This window comes from Orycteropus afer, unplaced genomic scaffold, assembly GCF_000298275.1.
Source record: "Orycteropus afer afer isolate SDZICR_OR568_19922 unplaced genomic scaffold, OryAfe1.0 scaffold00078, whole genome shotgun sequence".
Lineage (NCBI taxonomy): Eukaryota > Metazoa > Chordata > Mammalia > Tubulidentata > Orycteropodidae > Orycteropus > Orycteropus afer.
In genome coordinates, this window is record NW_006921665.1 from 6,993,252 (window position 1) to 7,015,201 (window position 21,950).

At 35.1% G+C, this 21,950-nt stretch overlaps 1 protein-coding gene across 1 annotated transcript in view; it reads left to right on the top strand.

Moving 5' to 3' along the window:
* SYNJ1 (synaptojanin 1) overlaps window positions 1–21,950 on the top strand; it is a 150,710-nt gene that overhangs the window by 78,296 nt on the left and 50,464 nt on the right. Inside the window, 6 exon segments of the mRNA XM_007941282.1 lie at window positions 1,566–1,718; window positions 4,552–4,708; window positions 7,424–7,447; window positions 15,130–15,321; window positions 18,111–18,195; window positions 21,654–21,794. Of these exon segments, the coding sequence (XP_007939473.1) occupies window positions 1,566–1,718; window positions 4,552–4,708; window positions 7,424–7,447; window positions 15,130–15,321; window positions 18,111–18,195; window positions 21,654–21,794 (752 nt within the window).

The following is a 21,950-nucleotide window of genomic DNA, read 5'->3' on the forward strand; positions in this document are numbered from 1 at the left end:
ATTTTTTTGGTAGCTATTGAGAACGGTATTGATTTTCTTATTTCTTTTTCAGCAATCTCTTTGCTGGTGTAGAGGAATCCAACTGATTTTTGGATTAGAACAAGATTTTTATGTACTGTTTTGTGCCAATTGAGCATGATGTCCTCCGAGACTATGGTCCCAAGTCCGCAGGCCCAGTGATTTCTCTCTCTCAGTGTTTGGTTGTCTCTGAGAAGTTACTCCAATTCTGTCTTCTGTTGCTTCTGTGATGTATGTGGCTACTTTTGTAGCAAAGTGCATATGTAAGATTATCTTAAGCCAAATATTTCCTTGGTCTAGGGTATATTTCTGTTCGCCTACCCCCACCTGATCTCACCTGTGTATGCATTTATCTGTAACCTGGTGTTTGGTGTTAGTGGTAATGCAGTATTGTGCATGTAGTATTGTGCATGTAATGGTATTTGCTTCTGTTATCTGTATCTTACATGCACATTTCAGTGTCCTTCTTTTCCCCAATGTCATTATGCTGTTTACAGACTCTTTCCATACTATATCTCCCCTTACCCAAATCAACATGTGACTCCCAAGTAGTCTGAAATTTTCCTTCTCCTTCCCTCCCATCCCCAGTAACCAACAAAGTGAATTTCCTTCCCTGAGTAAACCTTTCCTTGACTTTTTACAATAATGGGTTCATACAATATTTGTCCTTGTGTGACTGACTTTTTCACTCAGCATAATGTCTTCCAAATTCATCTGTATTTTGAGATGATTAATGTATTCTCCATTATTCTTTAATGTTGCACAGTATTCCATTGTGTGAATGTACCATACATAGTTTGGTTATCCAATTCATCTGTTGATGGGCATTTAGGTTGTTTCCATCTCTTTGCTATAGTGAATTGTGCTGCGATGAACATGGGTGTGCATATGTCTGTTCGTGTCAACATTTACAGGAATATTTTCATAAGATTAATTTTTTCAGTTACCCAGAAAGAAGTTCTTACTAATCCAAGGAAATATTAATTTACTTTTAAGTTTAATTGATGTTATATGTACTTTAAAATTTGAAATGGTGGGAAATAAAGTTAATCTAGTAAGTGGTTATATTTTGAAAATCCAATCCCACATTGTTACTATTATTATGTGCCGTCAAGTCGGACCCGACTCATAGCAACCCCTCCTTGGGTTTCCGAGGCATTATCACTACAGAAGTAGATTGCCCAACCTTCCTTCCAAGGAGTAGCTGGTGGGTTTGAACCGCAGCCTTCTGGTTAGCAATCAAGTGCCTTAGGCACTATGCTACCAGAGCTCCTCCAATCCCACATAGTCCTATAAATAAAAATTTTTGAGGCGTTATCACTACAGAAGTAGATTGCCCAATCTTCCTTCCAAGGAGTAGCTGGTGGGTTTTTAACCGCAGCCTTCTGGTTAGCAATCAGGTGCCTTAGGCACTATGCTACCAGAGCTCCTCCAATCCCACATAGTCCTATAAATAAAAATTTTTATTTAATTCTGGTAGTTCCTAAAAGTCACATAACAATTAGTGTATTAAAATACTTATACAAGTTTCTGTTTTGCTGTTTCAGATGCTAGCTAAGCAGTTGGAAGCCCTTGGCTTAGCTGAAAAGCCTCAGCTGGTGACCCGCTTTCAAGAAGTCTTTCGGTCAATGTGGTCTGTGAATGGTGATTCGATCAGTAAGATATATGCAGGAACTGGAGCGCTTGAAGGGAAGGCGAAGGTAGATCTAGATCTTTCATAACATTGCAAGAGATCTTCTTTTTCTTCTTAAAAAAGCTTTTAATTTTTATCATTTTTTTGAAGAACCTGTTTTAGAATTCTGTTTTATTATTCTTTTATATCCTGTTTAACGCTTCCTTCTATCGTAGATCAAATGATTAAATGGAAGATAGCTCTACCTAGGTTTAGGGGGTATGTAAGTCTGACGTATTTAGTCATTTCGTGGTCAGTCACTGGGTCTATATATGTATAGCTTACTTTTTTTTCGTATATTTCCCTTGCATATCTGTTTCACTTTTTATATGGTTTATTTTCTTTATAAATGTGGCTTAAAAAAAAAATCATAGATGTCCAGATAAAGAGTTCTATTTCATTTGACTTGTGTTCCCAGCACTTAACCTAGTACTTGCTGTGACAAATGCTTGATGAATGAATAAATGAATTGACAGTTTATGAAACATTTATTATGAATCCAAGATTGTTAGAGCTTAGTTAAGTTTTTCTTTTAATTATGTTGTCTGGAAAAGGAGGCATAGAAATGTGCAAAGAAGTGTGAGATGTGGACTTAATTATAACACCTCTGCCTTGTTACTACTTTTTAGTTGCTATTATTGTCTACAGGTTACTTTCCCCATTAATATTTGACCTATATTGAGGGATTTTGGAAAAATGCTTTCTTAAATACCATTTAAGTTTTAAAGGACTTTTTATCTCAATTGAATTTATTAACAATTTAAAGTTATATAACACCTCGAAGTACCTCAGGAATAAAAACAAGAACATTTATTACTTTATAGTTTTCATTCATCCTCTTTAGTATGTTGTTGTTGTTATTATGTGCCATCGAGTCGGGCAGTATCACTACAGAAGTAGGTTGCCCAGTTTTCCTTCCGAGGAGTGGCTGGCTAGGGGGTTTGAACCGCCAGCCTTCTGGTTAACGGGTCAAGTGCCTTCAGCACTATGCTACCAGAGCTCCTCCTCTTCAGTATAGCATCTAAAATTGTTTAAAGAGCACACATAACCTGTATGTCATTTTTTAATTTACAAATCATTCTTCTTTGCTATGTCTCAAGCTTCTCTGAGTCCCGTACCAGTGCTCAGAGATACTGGCCTTACCCGCAAAGTTCCTTGTGTTCAACTCATAGAGATAATTTGAAATTGTCATTTATAAATATTTATTTCTGAAATAGTCCCTGTTATTGATAACCTACTTACTTCTTTTAAATAGAGAACGTGATTCTTGATACTTGCTAACTATTTCTTAAAAATATTCTTTTGTATTCTTCCATCTTTTCATTTCTGCATTGACCAAAGATGATGTATGTACAGAGGTTAGATACTTTCAGTGGTCTCTTGCTTTTAATTTAATATATAGATACGAAATATTTATACATTAAATATGATAGTCTGAATTGAACTAAGTCTAACATCTCAACTGCTCTTTCTTTTCCTTTCTCTGGGTTCCTTTTGATTAATTGCCTGATAATGTGAATGGTGAGTTCTTTTCAAATAGTCATTTGTGTATCTTATCATATAGAAAGAAATAATATTTTATTGCCAGATTTAAATAGTTGATTACATATGAGGTCTCCATTTAATGACATTTGGAAATTTGTCTCTTTATACTGAAAACCAAACCCATTGCTATCAAGTCATTTCTGACTCATAATGACCCTATAAGACAGAATAGAACTGCCCCCTAGGGTTTCAAAGGCTTTGTATCTTTATTGAAGCAGACTGACTCATCTTTCTCCTTCAGAGCAGCTGGTGGGTTTGAATTGCTGACCTTTCAGTTAGCAGCCAAGTGCTTTAGCACTGTACCACAGAGGCTCCTTTTTATTCTAAAAAGAGGCCTCTAATTACTGTTATTTTTTTAAGGAATAAAAATTACCTTGTAAAGTAATTTTCTAAAAGGCAATTGAAAAATGAAAACCATGAAAATTTGTGAAATCAAAATAAATCTTTATGGTAACCAACATGCCCAAGTAAAATATGTATATGTTCATTAAGAATTATAGTCAAGTGTTTCACTGTAATAGTTGACATAAATTTATTACTTTTATTACTTATATTTACATGTTGTTGTTACGTGCCATTGAGTTGGACCTGACTCATAGTGACCCCTCCTTGGGTTGCCGGGGCAGTATCACTATGGAAGTAGATTGCCCAACCTGCCTTCCAAGGAGTGGCTGTTGGGTTTGAACCACCAGCCTTCTGGTTAGCAGTCAAGTGCCTTTGGCACTATGCTACCAGAGCTCCCTATAGGCACTATAATTCCTTAAAATATACAAATTGTAGTTTGCGTATAATATTTAGAGCTATAATTATAAATTTCTTTTTACATTAGACCTTTGTTATGTTCAGTTTTAGTTTTAGGTAATATATTTGGTGTCAATTAAAATTATTGTTTTCTGTAATTGAGTTTTTCAAAGAGCATGTATATGCACTGTCCTCCTTTATCTCCTCTGCCTCTTCCTTTCAACTTCATCCTTAAGTCTAAATGTAAAGATGTAGTTAACTTTTTTGTTTTTAAATAAGTCTTCTTTAGTTTATTTTCTTTATAATAAGCAATTTAAATATTTTCTACCGTAGATACCATTATTGGATGCGGTTGTGGCACTGAGCTGATATTTTATCTCTGGGCAGAGGAAAATAAACAATAGCATCTTGAGGCATTTTAATGTGATGATGAAATATTCAAAATAGAATGATTAAGTCCTTTTTTACAGTAAAATTTTATAAAACTGATTTAAAGTTTAAAAACATCTGTTGAGTAAAGCCAACAATATTGAGAATGAAAGCCCCTGTTCTTTCTATCCCAACAGGCTGGAAAGTTAAAAGATGGTGCTCGTTCTGTTACCAGAACAATTCAGAACAACTTTTTTGACAGCTCCAAGCAAGAGGCCATTGATGTTTTGCTTCTGGGAAACACTCTGAATAGTGATTTAGCTGACAAAGCTCGCGCACTCTTAACTACTGGAAGTTTGCGTGGTACGTGTACTTACTTTATGTTTTATTTAATTTATGTTATTTATATTCATTATAAAAGTTTAAGAGGTAAATGTAAACTTGTTTACATGAATACTTTTTATATTTTTGAGAGTTGATGAAAATAGTTTTGGAAAAGAATTTCTATAAAGATTACTTTTTAAAAAATTGCTTTGTCTAAAGGAAGTTTGTCTCTTAAAATGTTTATACTATTAATGGTATTATTAAGCCATAAACTGAAGGCCAGACATTTTCTTTTATAGATTATGATTGAGAGTGGTAAATGGTATAAGTAGTAACTGACTTTACACAAGGCAGGAATTCATAAAATACTCAGCTAGTACTTTTAAAAGGGCATTCAATAACCAAATTAGAATAATGCCTTACTGAAATATCTAATATCTATATTGATTATTTTTTTAATCAATACCCAACAGTTACTACAACATGGTTTTTAATTATAATTTTTTGAAAACATATTAAATTATTAATTAATAATTTAAAATATTGTTTACTAATGAACACTAACTGCTATTGCCAGTTTTACTATTTCACATAAATATTATAGCTTTTAGGATAGCTTTTTGTCCTTTACTATATATTTATTGTTAAAGTCAGAAGAATTTGAGCTTCTGATGTCAGTGAGAACAGGTAAATAGTATCATGGGAAAACTCAATGTAAAACTTGATAAATTAGACTCCTTAATCCCCCTCTATTTTTTTTCCTTTCGTTTTAACCTTTCAGCATCTGAACATTTTTGTTTCTTCTATTCAGAAGGTTCAAAACCAACTTTTCACGTTCCATTTTCAAGTATGAGCAAACTGTCTATCAGTTAATGACTACTGGGTAATTGCTTGTTCAAATTGTTGTCATGGACTCTTTCAGAATTCCTCATGGTGCTCTGAAGGTTGTTAATTACACTTAGCTCTTCAGGGATATATAGTTGGGCTAGGGGGACTGACACCTACTAAAACTGTTTAAAAAAAAAATCTGATCTTAGCTACCACTTTGAACTGCAGCCTTTTTACCATGCTTCCAACAGTAAAGTTCTGACTAAAGTGTTCTGTCACCTTTGTCTACCTGATACAGAGTCATTAAAGCCATTGCTATCAATTCAAGTACAACTCATAGCAATCCTATGTTGTTGTTGTTATGTGCTGTCAAATTGGACCCAACTCATAGCGACCCCTCCTTGGGTTTCCGAGGCAATATCACTACGGAAGTAGATTGCCCCATCTTCCTTCCAAGGAGTGGCTGGTGGGTTTGAACTGCCAGCTTTCTGGTTAGCAGTAAAGTGCCTTAGCCACTATGCTACCTGCCCCCCATAGGGTTTCCAAGACTGTGGTCTTTAGGGAAGAAGACTGCCATGTCTTTCTCCCACAGAGCAGCTGATGGCTTCAAATGGCTTACTTTTTGGTTAGCAACTGAGTGTTTAACCACTGTGCCACCACGGCTCTATGATGAGGCATTAATAAGCAATAATTGAAAAGTGAGCAGTTGAAGGAAAGAAAAAGAAAAGCAAGGAAGCTGAGTAATCTCCAAGCCTGATGATTCATTACTTTAGATCTTGAACATTTTATTATTTGTAAAATACGCCTTAAAGAAAAGTATAGTCAGTTCTGCTATAACACTTATTCTGAAAATGGGAATCCTAACTGATTGATATATTAAGGAACAATTTGAACAAAAGGCAAATTTCATATTACCTTATATGTGATTTCACTGGCAAAAAAAGCATTAGGTAAACCCCAAAAACTGCACCCGGAAGAACGGAATTGGATAGGAAGACACAAAACACATGCACATATATGCACACACCTCACACATCTAACCGTTGTCCATCATGTGTGTTATGAGCTGTACCCTTCTATATCTGTTGTTACAGCTTTCTGTCTAATTTCAGGGAACCCTTCTTACATCATTCATGAAATACAAACTTTACAAAGCCTGTCTCTATAAGCAAGCTTCAGGTCTTCCTCAAGATAAAGTGCCATGTTTATTGTATTCATGTTTATTGCATTTCTTAACCATTTAATATGTATAAAACTGTGCTACTGTTTTTTTATTAGTTTCCTATCTTTTATGGCATGTCACTGTAAAAGTTTTTGAGTGTTGTACTTTAATCCCATTTTTCCCATGAAGCCCATCTGTACCTGTGACACTTTGCGCGGTTTTGCATAGTGTAGTGATTTTTAACACACATGTCTTGTTATAGCAGAACTGATTGTACTTATCAGCTGGTGAGTCCTAGAAAAAAATCCTAAAAGGTGTATGTTAGAGCAATATCTTCCATATCCTTCAGCCTTTTTTCTTTCTCATTCACACATATTTATTTGCACATGTGACTGCACATATGTGTGAGCATGCTTGTATGTGAACGCACGTACACATACACATATGCATGCACTCAGGAGCAGACTGAAGAGCAAGGCTAGAAGTCACATTAGACTGTCTGAAACTGGGATAGACCCGTCAGAATCAGTAGACATCACTGTGTCACTTTAGGATTTTTCCTAGATACAGAAGACTTACATCAGTTATTATCATTTGTTTTTCAATTTTTTGTGTTTTATAGCTACCAGAAAAAATAAAGTCATCAGATTGACTTAAAAGAAATAAGTGAGACCATCTTAGACTGTTTTGTCGTAACTCTGATAGATTTTGACTGTAACCTGTTTTACTAATGATTCTTTGTTTTCTTCTTGATGCATCCATAGTTTCTGAACAGACATTACAGTCAGGTACAGTATAGAAAATCAATCTACAAGTAAAAACAGCTTTTTCTTTATTTTTCTGAAGTTGATATTGTAAACAAAAGCCCATGTAAATGGAAACTTTTTTAGTTTGCACTCAGATTCTACTGGATATATTAATATCTTATTTCAATCTGAGAAAAAAATTTGTGTGAAAAATTAAGGGCATTGTTCTGTTTAGAAGGAAGTATGCAATGCTTTCCATCTTTTCTGTAGCAGGTGTTTAATTCCAATTAAAAATAACTTACCTAGTTTTAGTTTCAGATTTATATTTTACTGAACAAACATTAGTGTTATACTTTACTCTTAATTGTAATGGACAAAACCCAAATGTGACTGTTTTGGATTAATTTCAGAATACTTTCTGTGACATGTATGACTACCCAGCAATGTTTTTCCCATATAACAATTGAGAAGGCACTGTCTCCTTTTCTCAATGGTGGATGAAATATTTTCTATAATATAGATCTGCAATATATTTTAATTTAAAAAACACCAAGATTGCTACTAAACTTAGAAGAATTAAACTTGTAAGATGTAAATGTCATTATTTTTCATGTCTGCTTATTCATAGGATGCCCATATCTCATTCTCTGCAGAAGGTTTATGGTCTTATCTTTAAACCTGAATCTGTGGCAAAAGGAACAAAAACTAGAACTTTTGCCAGAAATTTTGGTGAAATTGACATGTTTTCTTCCTTTCGGTTTTGGCATCACATAAGATCTGTTTTGCTTAGTTACTGCTCTGATTGTTTTGAGAAACTACAGGTTATTTTTTTGAGAAGGGTGGAGGAAGGGAGCATTATCGTTGTTATTTTTGAGCTGTGTACTGAAATCCATTTTCTGGAGTGATGTGGTATTTAGGGATGGACATGTTTTGTTTGAGAACAGACTTAGTATTTCTTTCTTCACATTTAGGCACCAATCAGTTAAGAAGAAACTAGAAATAATTTTTTTCAAATTTTTTTTATCCCATTTAAAACTGGCTTTGCTTCTATTCACACAACATGGCAATATGTTTTTGTTAGCACAACTCATTATTTGTCTGACTGGGCTATTTAAGCTGTTTAATCATTATAGAGGAGCTCTGGTAGCATAGTGGCTAAAGCACTTGACTGCTAACCAGAAGGCTAGCAGTTCAAACCCCCCAGCCACTCCTCGGAAGGAAGTTTGGGCAATCCTACTTCCGTGGTGATACTGCCTCGGAAACCCAAGGAGGGGTCGTTATGAGTCGGGGCTGACTCGACAGCACATAACAACAACAACAACAATCATTAAAGAACTTGTGTTTTGATATAGAAAGGATTCCAGAAACTTATTTTTACAGCAGTAAGAGTGGCAATGCCTTTAATTATAAAGATGATTGTTTTATTGGGGTGCATCAAGCCTTCTATTAACCACACTAACTGGCCAGAACAAATAACTTGCTTTCATTAACACCTCACACCTCTGTATAAGTAATCAAATTACAAGAAGGTTAGAAATCTACATGTCTGTCCCTGGGGACAGTGGGGATATGCATGCCATCTGAACCAGCAATTCATTCTTCAGTTGATGGGCACTTAAGGTTGTTTCCATCTCTTTGTTATTGTAAATAATGCTGTGATAAACACAGGTATGCATGTATCTATTCATGTTCTGCCTTTCACTTCTTTAGAATATATACCTAGTAATGGGATTGCTGGATCAAATGGTATTTCTGTTTCCAACTTTTTAAGGAATCGCCATACCGATTTCCACAGTGGTTGTATCATTTTACAGTCCCATCAGCAATGTATGAGAATCTCAATCTCTCCACATCCTCGCCAGCATTTGTTTTCTGTCTGGTTGATATTTGCTACTAATGCGGGGGTGAGAAGGTGCCTCATTGTTTTGATTTGCATCTCTCTAATGGCTAATGATTGTGAACATTTCTTCATGTTGGTTGCCTGAATATCTTCTTTGGTGAACTGTCTGTTCATGTCTTCTTCCCATTTTTTAATTGGATTGTTTGTCTTTTTTATGTTGAGGTGTTAGGAGAGTTTTCTGTAAATATTAGAGATAAGTCCTTTGTCCCATATGTCACTGCCAAATATTTTTTCCATCCTGTAGTTTCTCTTTTTACTGTTTTTGGAGAAGTCTTTTGATGCATGTAAGAATTTAATTTTTAGAAGGTCCCATTCATCTAGTTTATCTTCTGCTGTTTGTGTATCTTGGGTTATGATTGATAGTCTATTTATGCCATAAATTAAGGCTCCTAAATTTGCCTGTTCTTTCTTTGATGAACTTTACAGTTCTAGGTTTCACATTTTGATCCATCTGGAGTTAGTTTTTGTGTATGGTGTGAGGTATGGATCTTTTTTCATTCTTCTGCAAATGAATAACCGGTTTTGCCAGCACCACTTGTGAGAAAGAGACTGTCTCTTCTCCATTTAATGGATTTCAGCCCTTTGTCAAAGAGCAGCTGATCATAGGTCAGTGGATCTATTTCTAAGTTCTCAGTTTTGTTCCACTGGTCTGTGTATCTGTCACTGTATCAGTACCAGGCTGTTTTGACTACTGTGGTTGTGTAGTAGGTTTTTTGATAGGGGAGTGCGAAACCTCCTACTTCGTTGTTCTTCTTCAGTAATGCTTTGCTTATCTGAGGCTTCTTTCCTTTCCATATAAAATTAGTGATTGGTTTTTCTGTCTTTAAAGAACGTTAATGGACTCTGGATTGGGATTACATTGAATATATATATTACTTTGCGTAGTATTGACAAAATATTCAGTCCTTCTGTCCATGAGTATATTATATTCTTCCATTTATGTATATCTCTTTCTTGAAGTAGTAGTTTTGTAGTTTTCTTTGTATAAGTCTTTTGTGTTCCTGGTAAGATTAGGTCCCAAGTATCTTATCTTTTTGGTAGCTATCATAAATAGTATTGTTTTCCTTCTTTCCTTTTCAGAGACATCTTTGCTGGTGTAGAGGAATCCAAATGATTGTTGTATGTTGATCTGGTATCCTGCCATTATGCTAAATCTTTCAATAAGTTCCAGTAGTTATTTTGTTGAATCTCTTAGGTTTTCTGTGTATGGGATCATATCATCGGCAAATAGGGATAGTTTTACTTCTTCCTTACCTGGTTGGATGCCTTTGATTTCCCTTTTTTTCCTTATTACCTTGGTTAGGATTTCCAATACAAATGCTGAATAGAAGTGGAGATAGAGGGCATCCTTGTCTGGTTTCTGTTTGCAAGGGACATGGTTTCAGTCTCTCTCCGTTGAGAATAATGTTGGCTATTGGTTTTGCATATATGCCTTTTATTATACTGAGGAATTTCCCTTCTATTCTTATTTTTATGACAGTTTTGATCAGGAATGGGTGTTGGATTTTGTCAAATGCCTTTCTGAATCTATTGATATGATCATGTGATTCTTTTCCTTTATTTTACTTATGTGGAAATACGTGATTACGTGATTATTTTTCTAATGTTGAACTATCCTTGCATACCTGGTATGAATCCCATTTGGCCATGATGTATTATTTTTTTTATATGTTGTTAGAGTCTATTTGTTAGAATTTTGTTGAAGATTTTTGCATCTATATTCGTGAGGAGTATTGATCTTTAGTTTTCCTTTCTAGTGATGTTTTTGCCAGGTTTTGGTATCAGTTATGCTTGCTTCATAAGATGAATTTGGAAGGATTCAGTCCTTTTCTGTGTTCTAGAATAATTTGAGTGGGTTTCTTGTCAGATCTTCATGAGATTAATTCTTAAGGTGATTATTGAAGATTGGATACTTGAGATGTTTTATATTTAGTGTGGTGAACACATTAAGTAGTGTTTCAGTGTTGAGTAAAAATTGCTATAAGGCAAAGGCCAGGTTGGAGTTGGATAAAATGAATGGTCGGGAAATGTGGTTATGCACCTTCCCCTACACCATTCTGTAGGCAAGCGAGCAATGCCAGGGGGAACTGGTGGGCTTGGCTGAGGTCAGGGCAAGAAGATTTCTGAAGCAGGAAGCTAATACAAAGGCTCACAGACTGGGTTTAGTCAGGTTTCAGTAAATGAAGGAAGAGCCTCATTGATATGGAGAATTGATTTGGAAATTGTGATCAGGGAGGGGAGGAGGAACCTAGAAAGAAAAACTGTGGTCAAATACAGAAAATTTTGAGGTAGAAGGAACATTGGCAGGGTAGTGGACATGGCAGAGTGCTTGTAGGAGCAACAGTGAATCTGAGATTTCATGCTATGGTTCTTAAAGCACTTTTCATTGAGGCTCACAATACTTCCCTGAGGTGGACATATGTCATTTGTGTTTGCAAATGTGAGAAAATCAAGAGAGGTCAAATGATTTACCCCAGGTCTCACCATTAGCGTTGTTGTTGTTGTTTTGTGCTGTTGAATCAGACCCAACTCATAGCAACTCCTCCTTGGGTTTCCAAGGCAATATCACTACGGAAATATGATACCCAACCTTCCTTCTGAGGAGTGGCTGGTGAGTTTGAACCGCCAACCTTCTGGTTTGCAGTCAAGTGCCTTAGGCACTATGCTGCCAGAGCTCCTACCATTAGAGCAGTGGCACTGATTTTCTGATTCAGAGTCCTTGTTTCTACCACATCACGGTATTAGTTACAAGAGCAGGGGAAGCTGTTTTCCAGACTCATGTGCAAGGTATAGAATCCCAGTAATAAAGTTGTTCTTGTGAGAGAATGAGAATGAAGTAGGCAAATAAACCAAACTAAACCAGTTGCTGTCAAGTTGATTCTGACTCAAGACGACCCTATGTGTGCAGAGTAGAATTGCTTCATAGGTTTTCAAGCCTGTGACCTTTCAGAAGCAGATCACCAGACCTGTCTTTCATGGCACCTCTGAGTGAGTTCGAATTGCTAACATTTTGGTTAGTAGTCTAGTGCTTAATTAACCATTTGTGCCACCCAAAGATGCTTGAAGCAGGCAACAATATCATAATATTGTTATGAAAATAGTTTTGACGGTGTCAAACCTCTTGAAACGTCTTCAGGAAATGGATTTGCTTTTAATGTAATTGTGTGACTCCCAGGAGTACAAGGGTGTTCTGGTAGCAAGACTAGAGGGATGCAGCCCTCCATGGTGTGTTTCCTTGTGCCTCTTGCTACCTTTCTGCCTCTAGGAGTGAATTTCAGATTATCAGGTAATGCAGCCTTGTGACGTTTTATTTCAAGAAGAACCTGCCATTTTGCATTGGGAATCTTCTTTGTATGTAATTTCTATGAATTTTATTCACATTTGGATTAAAATACTGGTTGAAATTAGGAAAAAATGGCATGACTGAAAATTATTTATGGTCTGTTAAAGGAGCATAAACTTCTTTAATGTTAGCTCATATGTGATTGGTAAACGGGAATAGTGTTGGTGTAATGAAGAAATCTTGCTGGTTCATTTACCATTTTCTCAGCATATTAATGTTGTAAACTATTCAGGATTCCATATAAGTAAAGAGAAAGAAAATCTTAATATTATGAAGAACTTAAGAAAAGTGGAAATATTCCAGAATAGTCTTCGTTTAAGTGCAAGAAATGATTTCAAGACCCACTATTATTTCCACTGTTTACGTAAGCCCCTGGGGACATGCTAGGGTAGATGAAGCTGAAAATTGTTAGCATACTTCTTCCTGTACTTAAAGGAAATGATTGACAAAGATTCCTTCTGGATCGTATTTTTAATTTTGGCAAACCTGGTTTCTAATGAATCTAATGTCTTCAAGAATATTCATCTCCAAAGGAGCACGAGCTCTAGGGTATATGCTGCAAAAAATTTGATCTGACTGTGAATTCAAATGCAAATGCTAATTGATGTTTAAGCATGTGTGCATTTTTATTAAGATTGTTATTGTTCTTGTTAGTGTACTGCTTCTGAAGTTTGGAATGATCTGCCTAACCCTGTTTAAGTGTTTTCAGTAGTGTACTGTTAATAGAACGTTAGAATTTTCAGTAACAATGTAGCTGTACTTCATAAATCAGGCTTCAGATTTGCAGTTACCAGTTTCATGGTTGCAATTTACTGCCTTCTCTAAACAATGACATAAAAGTAGAGGCAGGTATATTTGGAAAACTGTACAACACATCAGTTACCGTACGTCTGCCTGGTATATTGAAAGAGGTTCTTTCATCTATATTAGACCTGACTGCATACCTTTAATTTTTATAAGAGTGCTATATCTTGGTATCATAAAATATTAAATAACATCATGCTAATATCATATGGGTGAAAGGTGAAAATCATTTTGATTTCCTTTTCCCCTGTCCAGTTAACTGCCAATTAAGTACACATTTCTGCTTTCAGATTGAGAGCCTGTTAAAATTCTGTCTACTTTGAGTGCCATGAATTTGACTTAATCATAATGAAGTGTGGTGTAAAAGGGAAAAATGATATAGTCAAAGAATATTCAAGAGAGAGATTGAGGGTTCAAAGTGTATTGACTATTCATTCATTTAGTGATTATTGAGCACTTATGGCATGTCATGCCCTCTTCTAGTCATTTGGGATATTACAGTAAACAAGACATTTTTGCCCTCATGGAACTTACATTCTTGTGAGGGGAGAAGAGAGTTACACGATAAATAAATAAAAACTCACTGCCATTGAGTCAGTTCTGACTCATAGCAATCCCCATTGGATTTCTAAGGCAGTAAATCTTTATGGAAGTAGATTGTCCCATCTTCCTTCCATAGAGAGGCTGGTGGGTTTGGTTAGCAGTCAAATGCCTTAGGCACAGCACCACCAGAGTGTCTTAAATAAAATACGTAGCTTGTAAGTGGTAATGACTGCTAATGAGAAAAAAAAAAAGGAAATGAGGATATGGGAAGTTAGGAGCAGAGTTCAGTTTTAAATAAGGTTACCAGGGAAGGTTTCACTTGAAAGTAAAGTCGGGAAGGTTTCACTTGAAAGTAAAGTCGTGAAGGTAAGAAAAGAGTATTCCAGCTATGGGAACAGCTGGTACAGAGGCCCTGTGGTCGGGAACATGCCTGACATCTGTTTGAAATAGCAGGGTGGCCAGTGGCTAAGCAGTGAGTGAGCAGAGAAGGGGAGTATATAAGGGCAAAAGGCAAGTAAATTTTACAGGGCTTGTAAGCCATTACTAAGGACTTTGGCTTCTACTCTGAGCAAGATGGGGAACATTCAGTAGTGACTTCATTTTCAGACATCTAATTAGCTCCCATAACTTGTATTTTTGTCAGGGGGGCCGTTAGTCATCAAACTTCTTGCCAATACCTTGAGTCTTAAATACAAATGTTCTTAAATTTTTATTTGGGAGAAATAAAATTTGTATTTTTTTACCAGGCTCCTAATGAAAGTCAATTGTTACATTCCTAAAAACGTACAGATTTAGATTTTATACATTATAAAATAATGCATCATTTCATTGAAACAAAACTGTTTATTCTGCATGCTTTATGTTGTTGCAGTAATTTTATAATAGCTTCTTTCACTTTGCCTATTGTGTTTAATGTGGTTGATTTTCTTTATTTTAATTTTGTTGGTATATTGCATCATGCTGGGCTTTGCATTCAAGGCTGATTATTACTTTTCTGCTTGTGCATGTATTTTACACTTGTTTGTGTATATTATGGTAATTGTATTTTTCAGACATCTTTTCTCAGTTATGAAAACCAATTTTCATAAGTGGTTCATTGTAGCTAAAATTTTGTTGTGCTTTGTTTTTGAATAGCATCTTCTAAAGTACTAAAGAACATGTGCGAGAATTTCTACAAGTATTCAAAGCCGAAGAAAATTCGAGTATGTGTTGGGACCTGGAACGTGAATGGTGGGAAACAGTTTCGCAGCATAGCTTTTAAGAATCAGACACTCACCGACTGGCTACTGGATGCACCCAAGTTAGCTGGCATCCAGGAATTTCAAGGTTTGCATTTTATAATACGGATGTAATTAATAAACTTCTGACTGATTTCTTGGTTTAGAAAACAAGTGTGGCATGCTACAATTTGCATTAATTTATAAAAAACAAAACAAAACTTGTATTTATTAAGTTGAAGCCCAACATTTTTATAGATCAAATCTGTTGAAATTTTGCCTCTGTTTTTTATTTTCTACTTTATGAAAAGCATATTGGTAAAATAAAACATCTTTTTCTTTGATAGCAGGTTCTCAGGAAATGGATCCATACATAAATAGGTTACTTTGAAGGCATCACACATACTGAAAAAAAAAAAAAAAGTTCCATTTTTATTCATTTAAATTGACACCAAAAACCACCAAACCTGCTGCTTTTGAGTCAATTCTGACCCAGCTACACTGTAGGACAGAATAGAACTTCCCTATAGGGTTTCCAAGGTTATAATCTTTATGGAAGCAAATTGCAACATCTTTCTCCTGGAGAATGGTTGGTAAGTTTGAATTGCCAGCCTTTTGGTTAGCAGCTGAGTACTTAACCACTTAACCAGTTAAATGAACAGAAACCAAGCTTATTTTGTAATTGATAATTTGCATTTTATTTTTCACACCTAGCATGTCCTCTTTATAAAATCTGGTCCTCTGTGTAGTTACTCGAAGAAGCTCTGATGGCACAGTTGGGTAAAGTATTCAGATACTAACCAAAAGGTTAGTATTTTGAACCCAGCAGCTACTCCGTGGGAGACAGGTGAGACAGTCTGCTTCTGTAAAGATTTACAGCCTTGGAAAACGTATGGGCATTTCTACTTTGCCTTAAAGGGTTACTGTGAGTCTGACTCAACTCTGGCAGTGGATTTTTGGATTTAATTACTAAGATAAGAAATAACTGGTGTGGATTGTGAGTAATCTTACAAAATGTTTTTTGGCATTTATTGACACTTCATAGCTTTAATGGTCCTGGCTTATCCTTGTAAAGATTTGGTTGTCACGCTGCCACCAAGTTATTAATAAACAAAAATCAAGCCAAACTCAATGCCGTCGAGTCGGATCCTACTCATAGCAACCCCTCCTTGGGTTTCTGCGGCAGTATCAGTATGGAAGTGGATCACCCAATCTTCCTTCAGAGAAGTGGCTGGTGGGTAGCCAGAACCAAATATTAAGTGAAGAAGGGCGCTTTTATTAAGATTTTGATTAGAACCATGAAATTGAAGTCTTCCTTTTTGTTAAGTCAACTTTAATTCCTTCATGAAATAAAACACAATTACCAAATATTATATACAAGGGTGATGTATATAAAAAATAGTTTGAGATACAAATTTTTCTTTCATATTTAGTCAGTCGCATCTTAAACCCTGAGCTTATTTCCAAATTTTTATTACAATGTTTCTTCCTTGATTTACACTGAGCATAACTTGAAGTTGTAATTATAGTAATAATTAAAAAAAAAAAAAACAAATTCACTGCTGTCGGGTTGGACCCGACTCATAGTGACCCCTCCTTGGGTTTTCCAGGTGGTATCACTACAGAAGTAGATCACCCTATCTTCCTTCTGAGGCGTGGCTGGTGGATTTGAATGCCAGCCTTCTGGTTAGCAGTCAAATGCCTTAGGCATTATGCTACCAGAGCTCCCAGTAATAAAATAATGGCTAATATTACAGTTCAAGGTACTTTGCATGTGTTCATTTAATTCTTAAAGCAAACCTGTTATATACAAATGTATGCAACAACTGCTGTGGAGTAGGATCTGACTCCTAGCGACCCCTCCTTGAGTTTCCAAGGCAGTATCGCTACGGAAGTAGATTGCCCAACCTTCCTTCTGAGGAGTGGCTCGTGGGTTTGAACCACCAGCCTTCTGGTTAGTAATAGACATTATTATTATTCCAATTTTACAAATGAGGAAACTGAAACACAGAATGAGAAGTCACCTGCCCAAGGCCTTGCTAGTAGTAGTGGTAAAACCAGCATTTGAACTCAAGCACTTTGGTGACTGTGCTACACTGTTATCATGTGTGAAGTTGGGCAAGTTGCATAGCTTCTTTAAAGCCTTCATTTCCTGTCTGTAAAATCAGGGTAAAAATAATGTCTCATAAGGCATTTGGTAATTAAATGAGATGATGTATATACTTGGGCCTTGCGCAGAATAGCGATCAATAAATGATTGTATTATTTTGTTTATCAATATTAGTTCATAGTATTATAGATTCTTTCTGTTCTCATTTCTGAACATTCGGGACACCTGAAACACCCTTGGATTGGTTATCCTTCAAGCAGCTTCTGCTCTCTTTTGAGTCTCTGTCAGCTATGAGAGACCTAACAGATGGAACAGAATGATGGGTCTTAATCCCTGATCTCTTCTTATAGTTTTCCTCCATCTAGGAAATAGCAAAAAGATTAAGTCTGTGCTTTTCAAATTTGGATGTGAAAAATCCCTTTCAACTGTTATCTCTAATTTGAAATGGGTTTTCAGCCACTTATTCCACAATTTTGATTCATTTCAGCCTTTGAGAAGTAGCTTGTTTCTCAGCTGTCCTTGGTGTAAATTTTGCAAGAATTCTTTCAGAATGGTTTCTGATAGGACTTCAGGCTCTTAAAAAATAACAATCTTGAAGTAGCAAATGTAGGAATCTAGATAGAAATTTAAAGTAATTTTGTCCTACTCATGGGTTTTTACTTTTAATTTGAGTTTGGTTGAACTTAATTGGCTTTTTAGGGATCTGGTATTGATCTTTGTTGTGTTGAGAGGGTTGCCATTTGACTAAATCTTTGTTTAAAAATGTCTTTCTTGTATGTTAATTGTAGACAGAAGAAGTAAGCCAACTGATATATTTGCAATTGGTTTTGAAGAAATGGTAGAGTTGAATGCTGGAAACATTGTGAATGCAAGGTAAGCCACCCAGGTAAAACATTGGAAAAATTTCCAGTTGAGGGATGAAGACAGATAATGAAGCAGTTGTTAGAAAGATAGATTGAGATAATATATTTGAAGATGCATTGTAAACTGTAAAATAACAGTTCTCAAACTTTTTGGTCTCAATACCCCTTTATACCCTTTAATCTCAACAGATCATTTTTATGTGGTTTTATCTGTCAATATTCATCATACTGGAAGTTAAAGCAGACATTTTTAAGACATTTAATTAATTTAAAAATAATAATAGGTCCATTCCATGTTAACATAAATAACATTTTTTTGAAAAATAACTGTTTCTACAATAGAAAAAAATACAGTGAGAAGAGTGACACTGTTTTTGTAGTTTTGCAAATCTCTAGAACATCTGAATTCTTACTTGTACTTGGATTAGTCTGTTATAACATGTTGTTTTAGTTGAAGTATATGAAGATGTGTAACTGGAAACAAAGATTTGAATAGTCTTTTTAGATAATTTCTTCTTTGATACTATACTAACAATTAGCAAGTAGTTTTTTAAAGGTTAGTTGTAATATGGAATCTATATCTATCAATGACCCTTTTGTATTTTATTACATTAAAATTCTTTAGTCTATATTTTATGTTTGTGTGATTTGATAAATACTAGTTTATTGAGTTACATAGATATTTCACATTTTGATACAATTTACTGTATAATATCTAAACATTGTATTCATTAATATAATCATCAGTCTCATCAGAAAATTCTTTTGGTATTGAGAAACTAGCTAGATTACAATGGCGGATACATAGAATACTAATTTTTGCTTGAAAACTCGAGTTTTATCATCACAAATAAATACTGTCAGTTGTTTTCCTTGAAGTGCCAGTCTTGGTTGAAAAAATATTTGCCAAATACCTAAGTCTGAATAACCATGGTTTGTCTGTCATTAGTTCTTTCAAGTAAAATTGTCTTCCATGAAAAAGTGGTAGTTCACCTCACAACTCAGTCTGTCACATGTGTTACACTGAGATAGCCATTGTGCTCAGTATGCAGCAGAAGTGCTTTGTGCATATTTCCTATTCATCAAACAGTTTTAAAAAGATATGACTCAGGTTGAGAGGGGTTGAGATTTGATAAAGTTAATAATGTTGCTGCTTCATCAAGGGCATTCTTAAATGATTTTTTTTTTAAATACTGTAAGTGCATAGTGGTAAAAAGTGACAACTAATGAGTAAATTCATGCTAAGACATCAGCACTTCTACTCATTGTTTCTTTTGTGCCATGAGTACAGTTGTCAAGGAACACATTGAAAAAAGAAAGCAGTGCCTTATTATTATTATGAAAATAGTTTGGTCTCTTGGGTTTCAGAAACCCCTTAGGGGCATCTCCAGACCACACTTTGAGAATTCCTGCTCTGAAGCCTTATTACAAATACAGTTGGGCTGAAATGTAAGAGCCTAATTGTTTTAACATAAAATATGCTTACTTTTACGTTTGAGCAGTTTCCCATCTTTTATGACATTTTGAAGATTTTCAGAATAAAATTATGGACCCAGATAATATGGTATAGTTATCAGTTGTGCAAATTACAGTTTGACTATTTTTTCTGAAAATATATATTCAGGTCTTAAAATAGAATGTAATCTTAGAGTTCCTGCTACCAAACAGATTGTTCAATTATATGTCTAAATTGAGTTTAATCACATAGTTCTTTAATAAAGGGATGATTATCCATTCTTTTATTCAACCAGTATCTACTAAGCAGTTGTTCTAGGTGCTGAAGATACATCAGTGAATAAAGCATGCAAAACTCCTTGCCTTTATGGTCTTTATATTCTAGTAGAAAGATACAGATTAAATAAACAGTACTGTAATAAGTAAATTATATAGCATGTTGTAAGATCATGAATGCAATGGAAAATAAATGGAGGTAAAGGAGCTCAGGTAGGTGGAGATGGAAAGGTGTTTGCAGTTTTAAATGGAAGAATCAGTAGAGTTCATTGAGAAGATGACTTAAGGAGTGACTTGAAGGAAGGGAAGAAAGTTGTCATGCTCATTTAAAATCAAAGTCAAAGCAGTAGAATTTGGTAGCTAGGTTGTGAATCCATGTTCTGAATGTGTATTTTGGATGTGGTATGGCATAGTGTTAGATAGATTAGATAGATGTACCAATTAACCAATTTTGTGACCTTGAGCAATGAGAATACTGTCGTCTGTTAAATGGAAATTAGAATAATTTAGAATAATTCAGAGTGTTTGTTAGAATTAAACATGTTGAAATAACATATAAATCTACCTAGCATGCAGTTAATGGTCATTGAGTATTCTGTCCACTCATTTAAATTTTACTTGGTATATAAAATTTCTTGGGTTCATAAAAAATTTTTAAATTTTTTTGTTTCCATTTGAAAATCCTTGTATACAAACTACTCTGAAGTTACAGATAAAAAAAAAATTCAATGATTTATCTTCCCTTTCTTATATGAACTGTATTTCAAAGTAATTGAGTAGTTGATAAGAGAAAATTCTTTATAGAATTCCAGCATATTTTAAATGCCAATTAAATGATGAAATTACAAAATTAACATTTTGCAACCCTTAATGAAATAATAGGAGCTTTAGTGGTATAGTGGTTAAAACATTTGGCTGCTAACCAGAAGGTCATTGTTTTGAACCTACCAGCCACTCTACAGAAGAAAGATGAGGCAGTCTGCTTCCACAAAGATTACAGCCTTGGAAACCCAGTGAGGGTTGCTATGAGTCGGAAGCAACTCAATGGCAGTGAGTTTAGTTTGAATGAAATAATAGATCTAGGCACTGATCATCAGTAGTTGCTAAAACCTTAGATGGAAGGATAATGGATAACTTTACAAAAGAGTGGATCAAACTGCTACTACCTGAACATCACAAAGATTATATGCTACCTATTGTGATGCAGCAGGAAATACACAGCTTCACCCATGAGATACTTTTGTCATCATCCCTCAAAAAAAAAAAAAAATTACATTGTTTCTTAATCATTGATTTCCATATAAAACTACCAGTTTAAGAGAAATATGAGGGATAAAGGGACAAGATAAGACACCATGAGGACACAATCAGCCAAATCTAAACTGTTGAGCATTCTATAAGATAAATGTCCCAATTTCTTTAAAAAAAAAAAAAAATTGGGAGGGTGTACATTAAGAGACCGACTGTTAATGATTGAAAGAGGTTCAAGAAATATAATACATATTTTCATTGTCAAGGAGTCATAGATTTGATTTTAAAGTATAGCATTCTTTTGGCTACATTTTGGGGTTTTGCTTTTAAAGAAAACGAAACAAAACACCAGTCTACATAAAGATTTCATTGTTGTTGTGGCTTTTGTGACTATTGGTAGTTTTACAAAATTTGAGCATATAAAGGTATATAATTGGCTATTGTCAGTATCTTTTAAGAGATTCCCTTTTTAATATTTTATGGTAGCACAACTAATCAGAAGCTCTGGGCTGTGGAACTTCAGAAGACAATCTCTAGAGACAACAAGTATGTGCTGCTGGCTTCTGAGCAGTTGGTGGGCGTGTGCCTCTTTGTTTTTATCAGACCACAGCATGCTCCTTTTATCAGGTCAGTAAACAGAGACCTCTCTGAAGTCTACTTTCTACTGTTGTGCCCAGGCTGTAAAGGAGAATTTCGGAAGAGAAGAAGACGCCAACCCACGCCAATGCAAATGCAATAGGACAGTTTATTAGCTAACTTAAGTCAGGGTCTTTGCCCTTACCA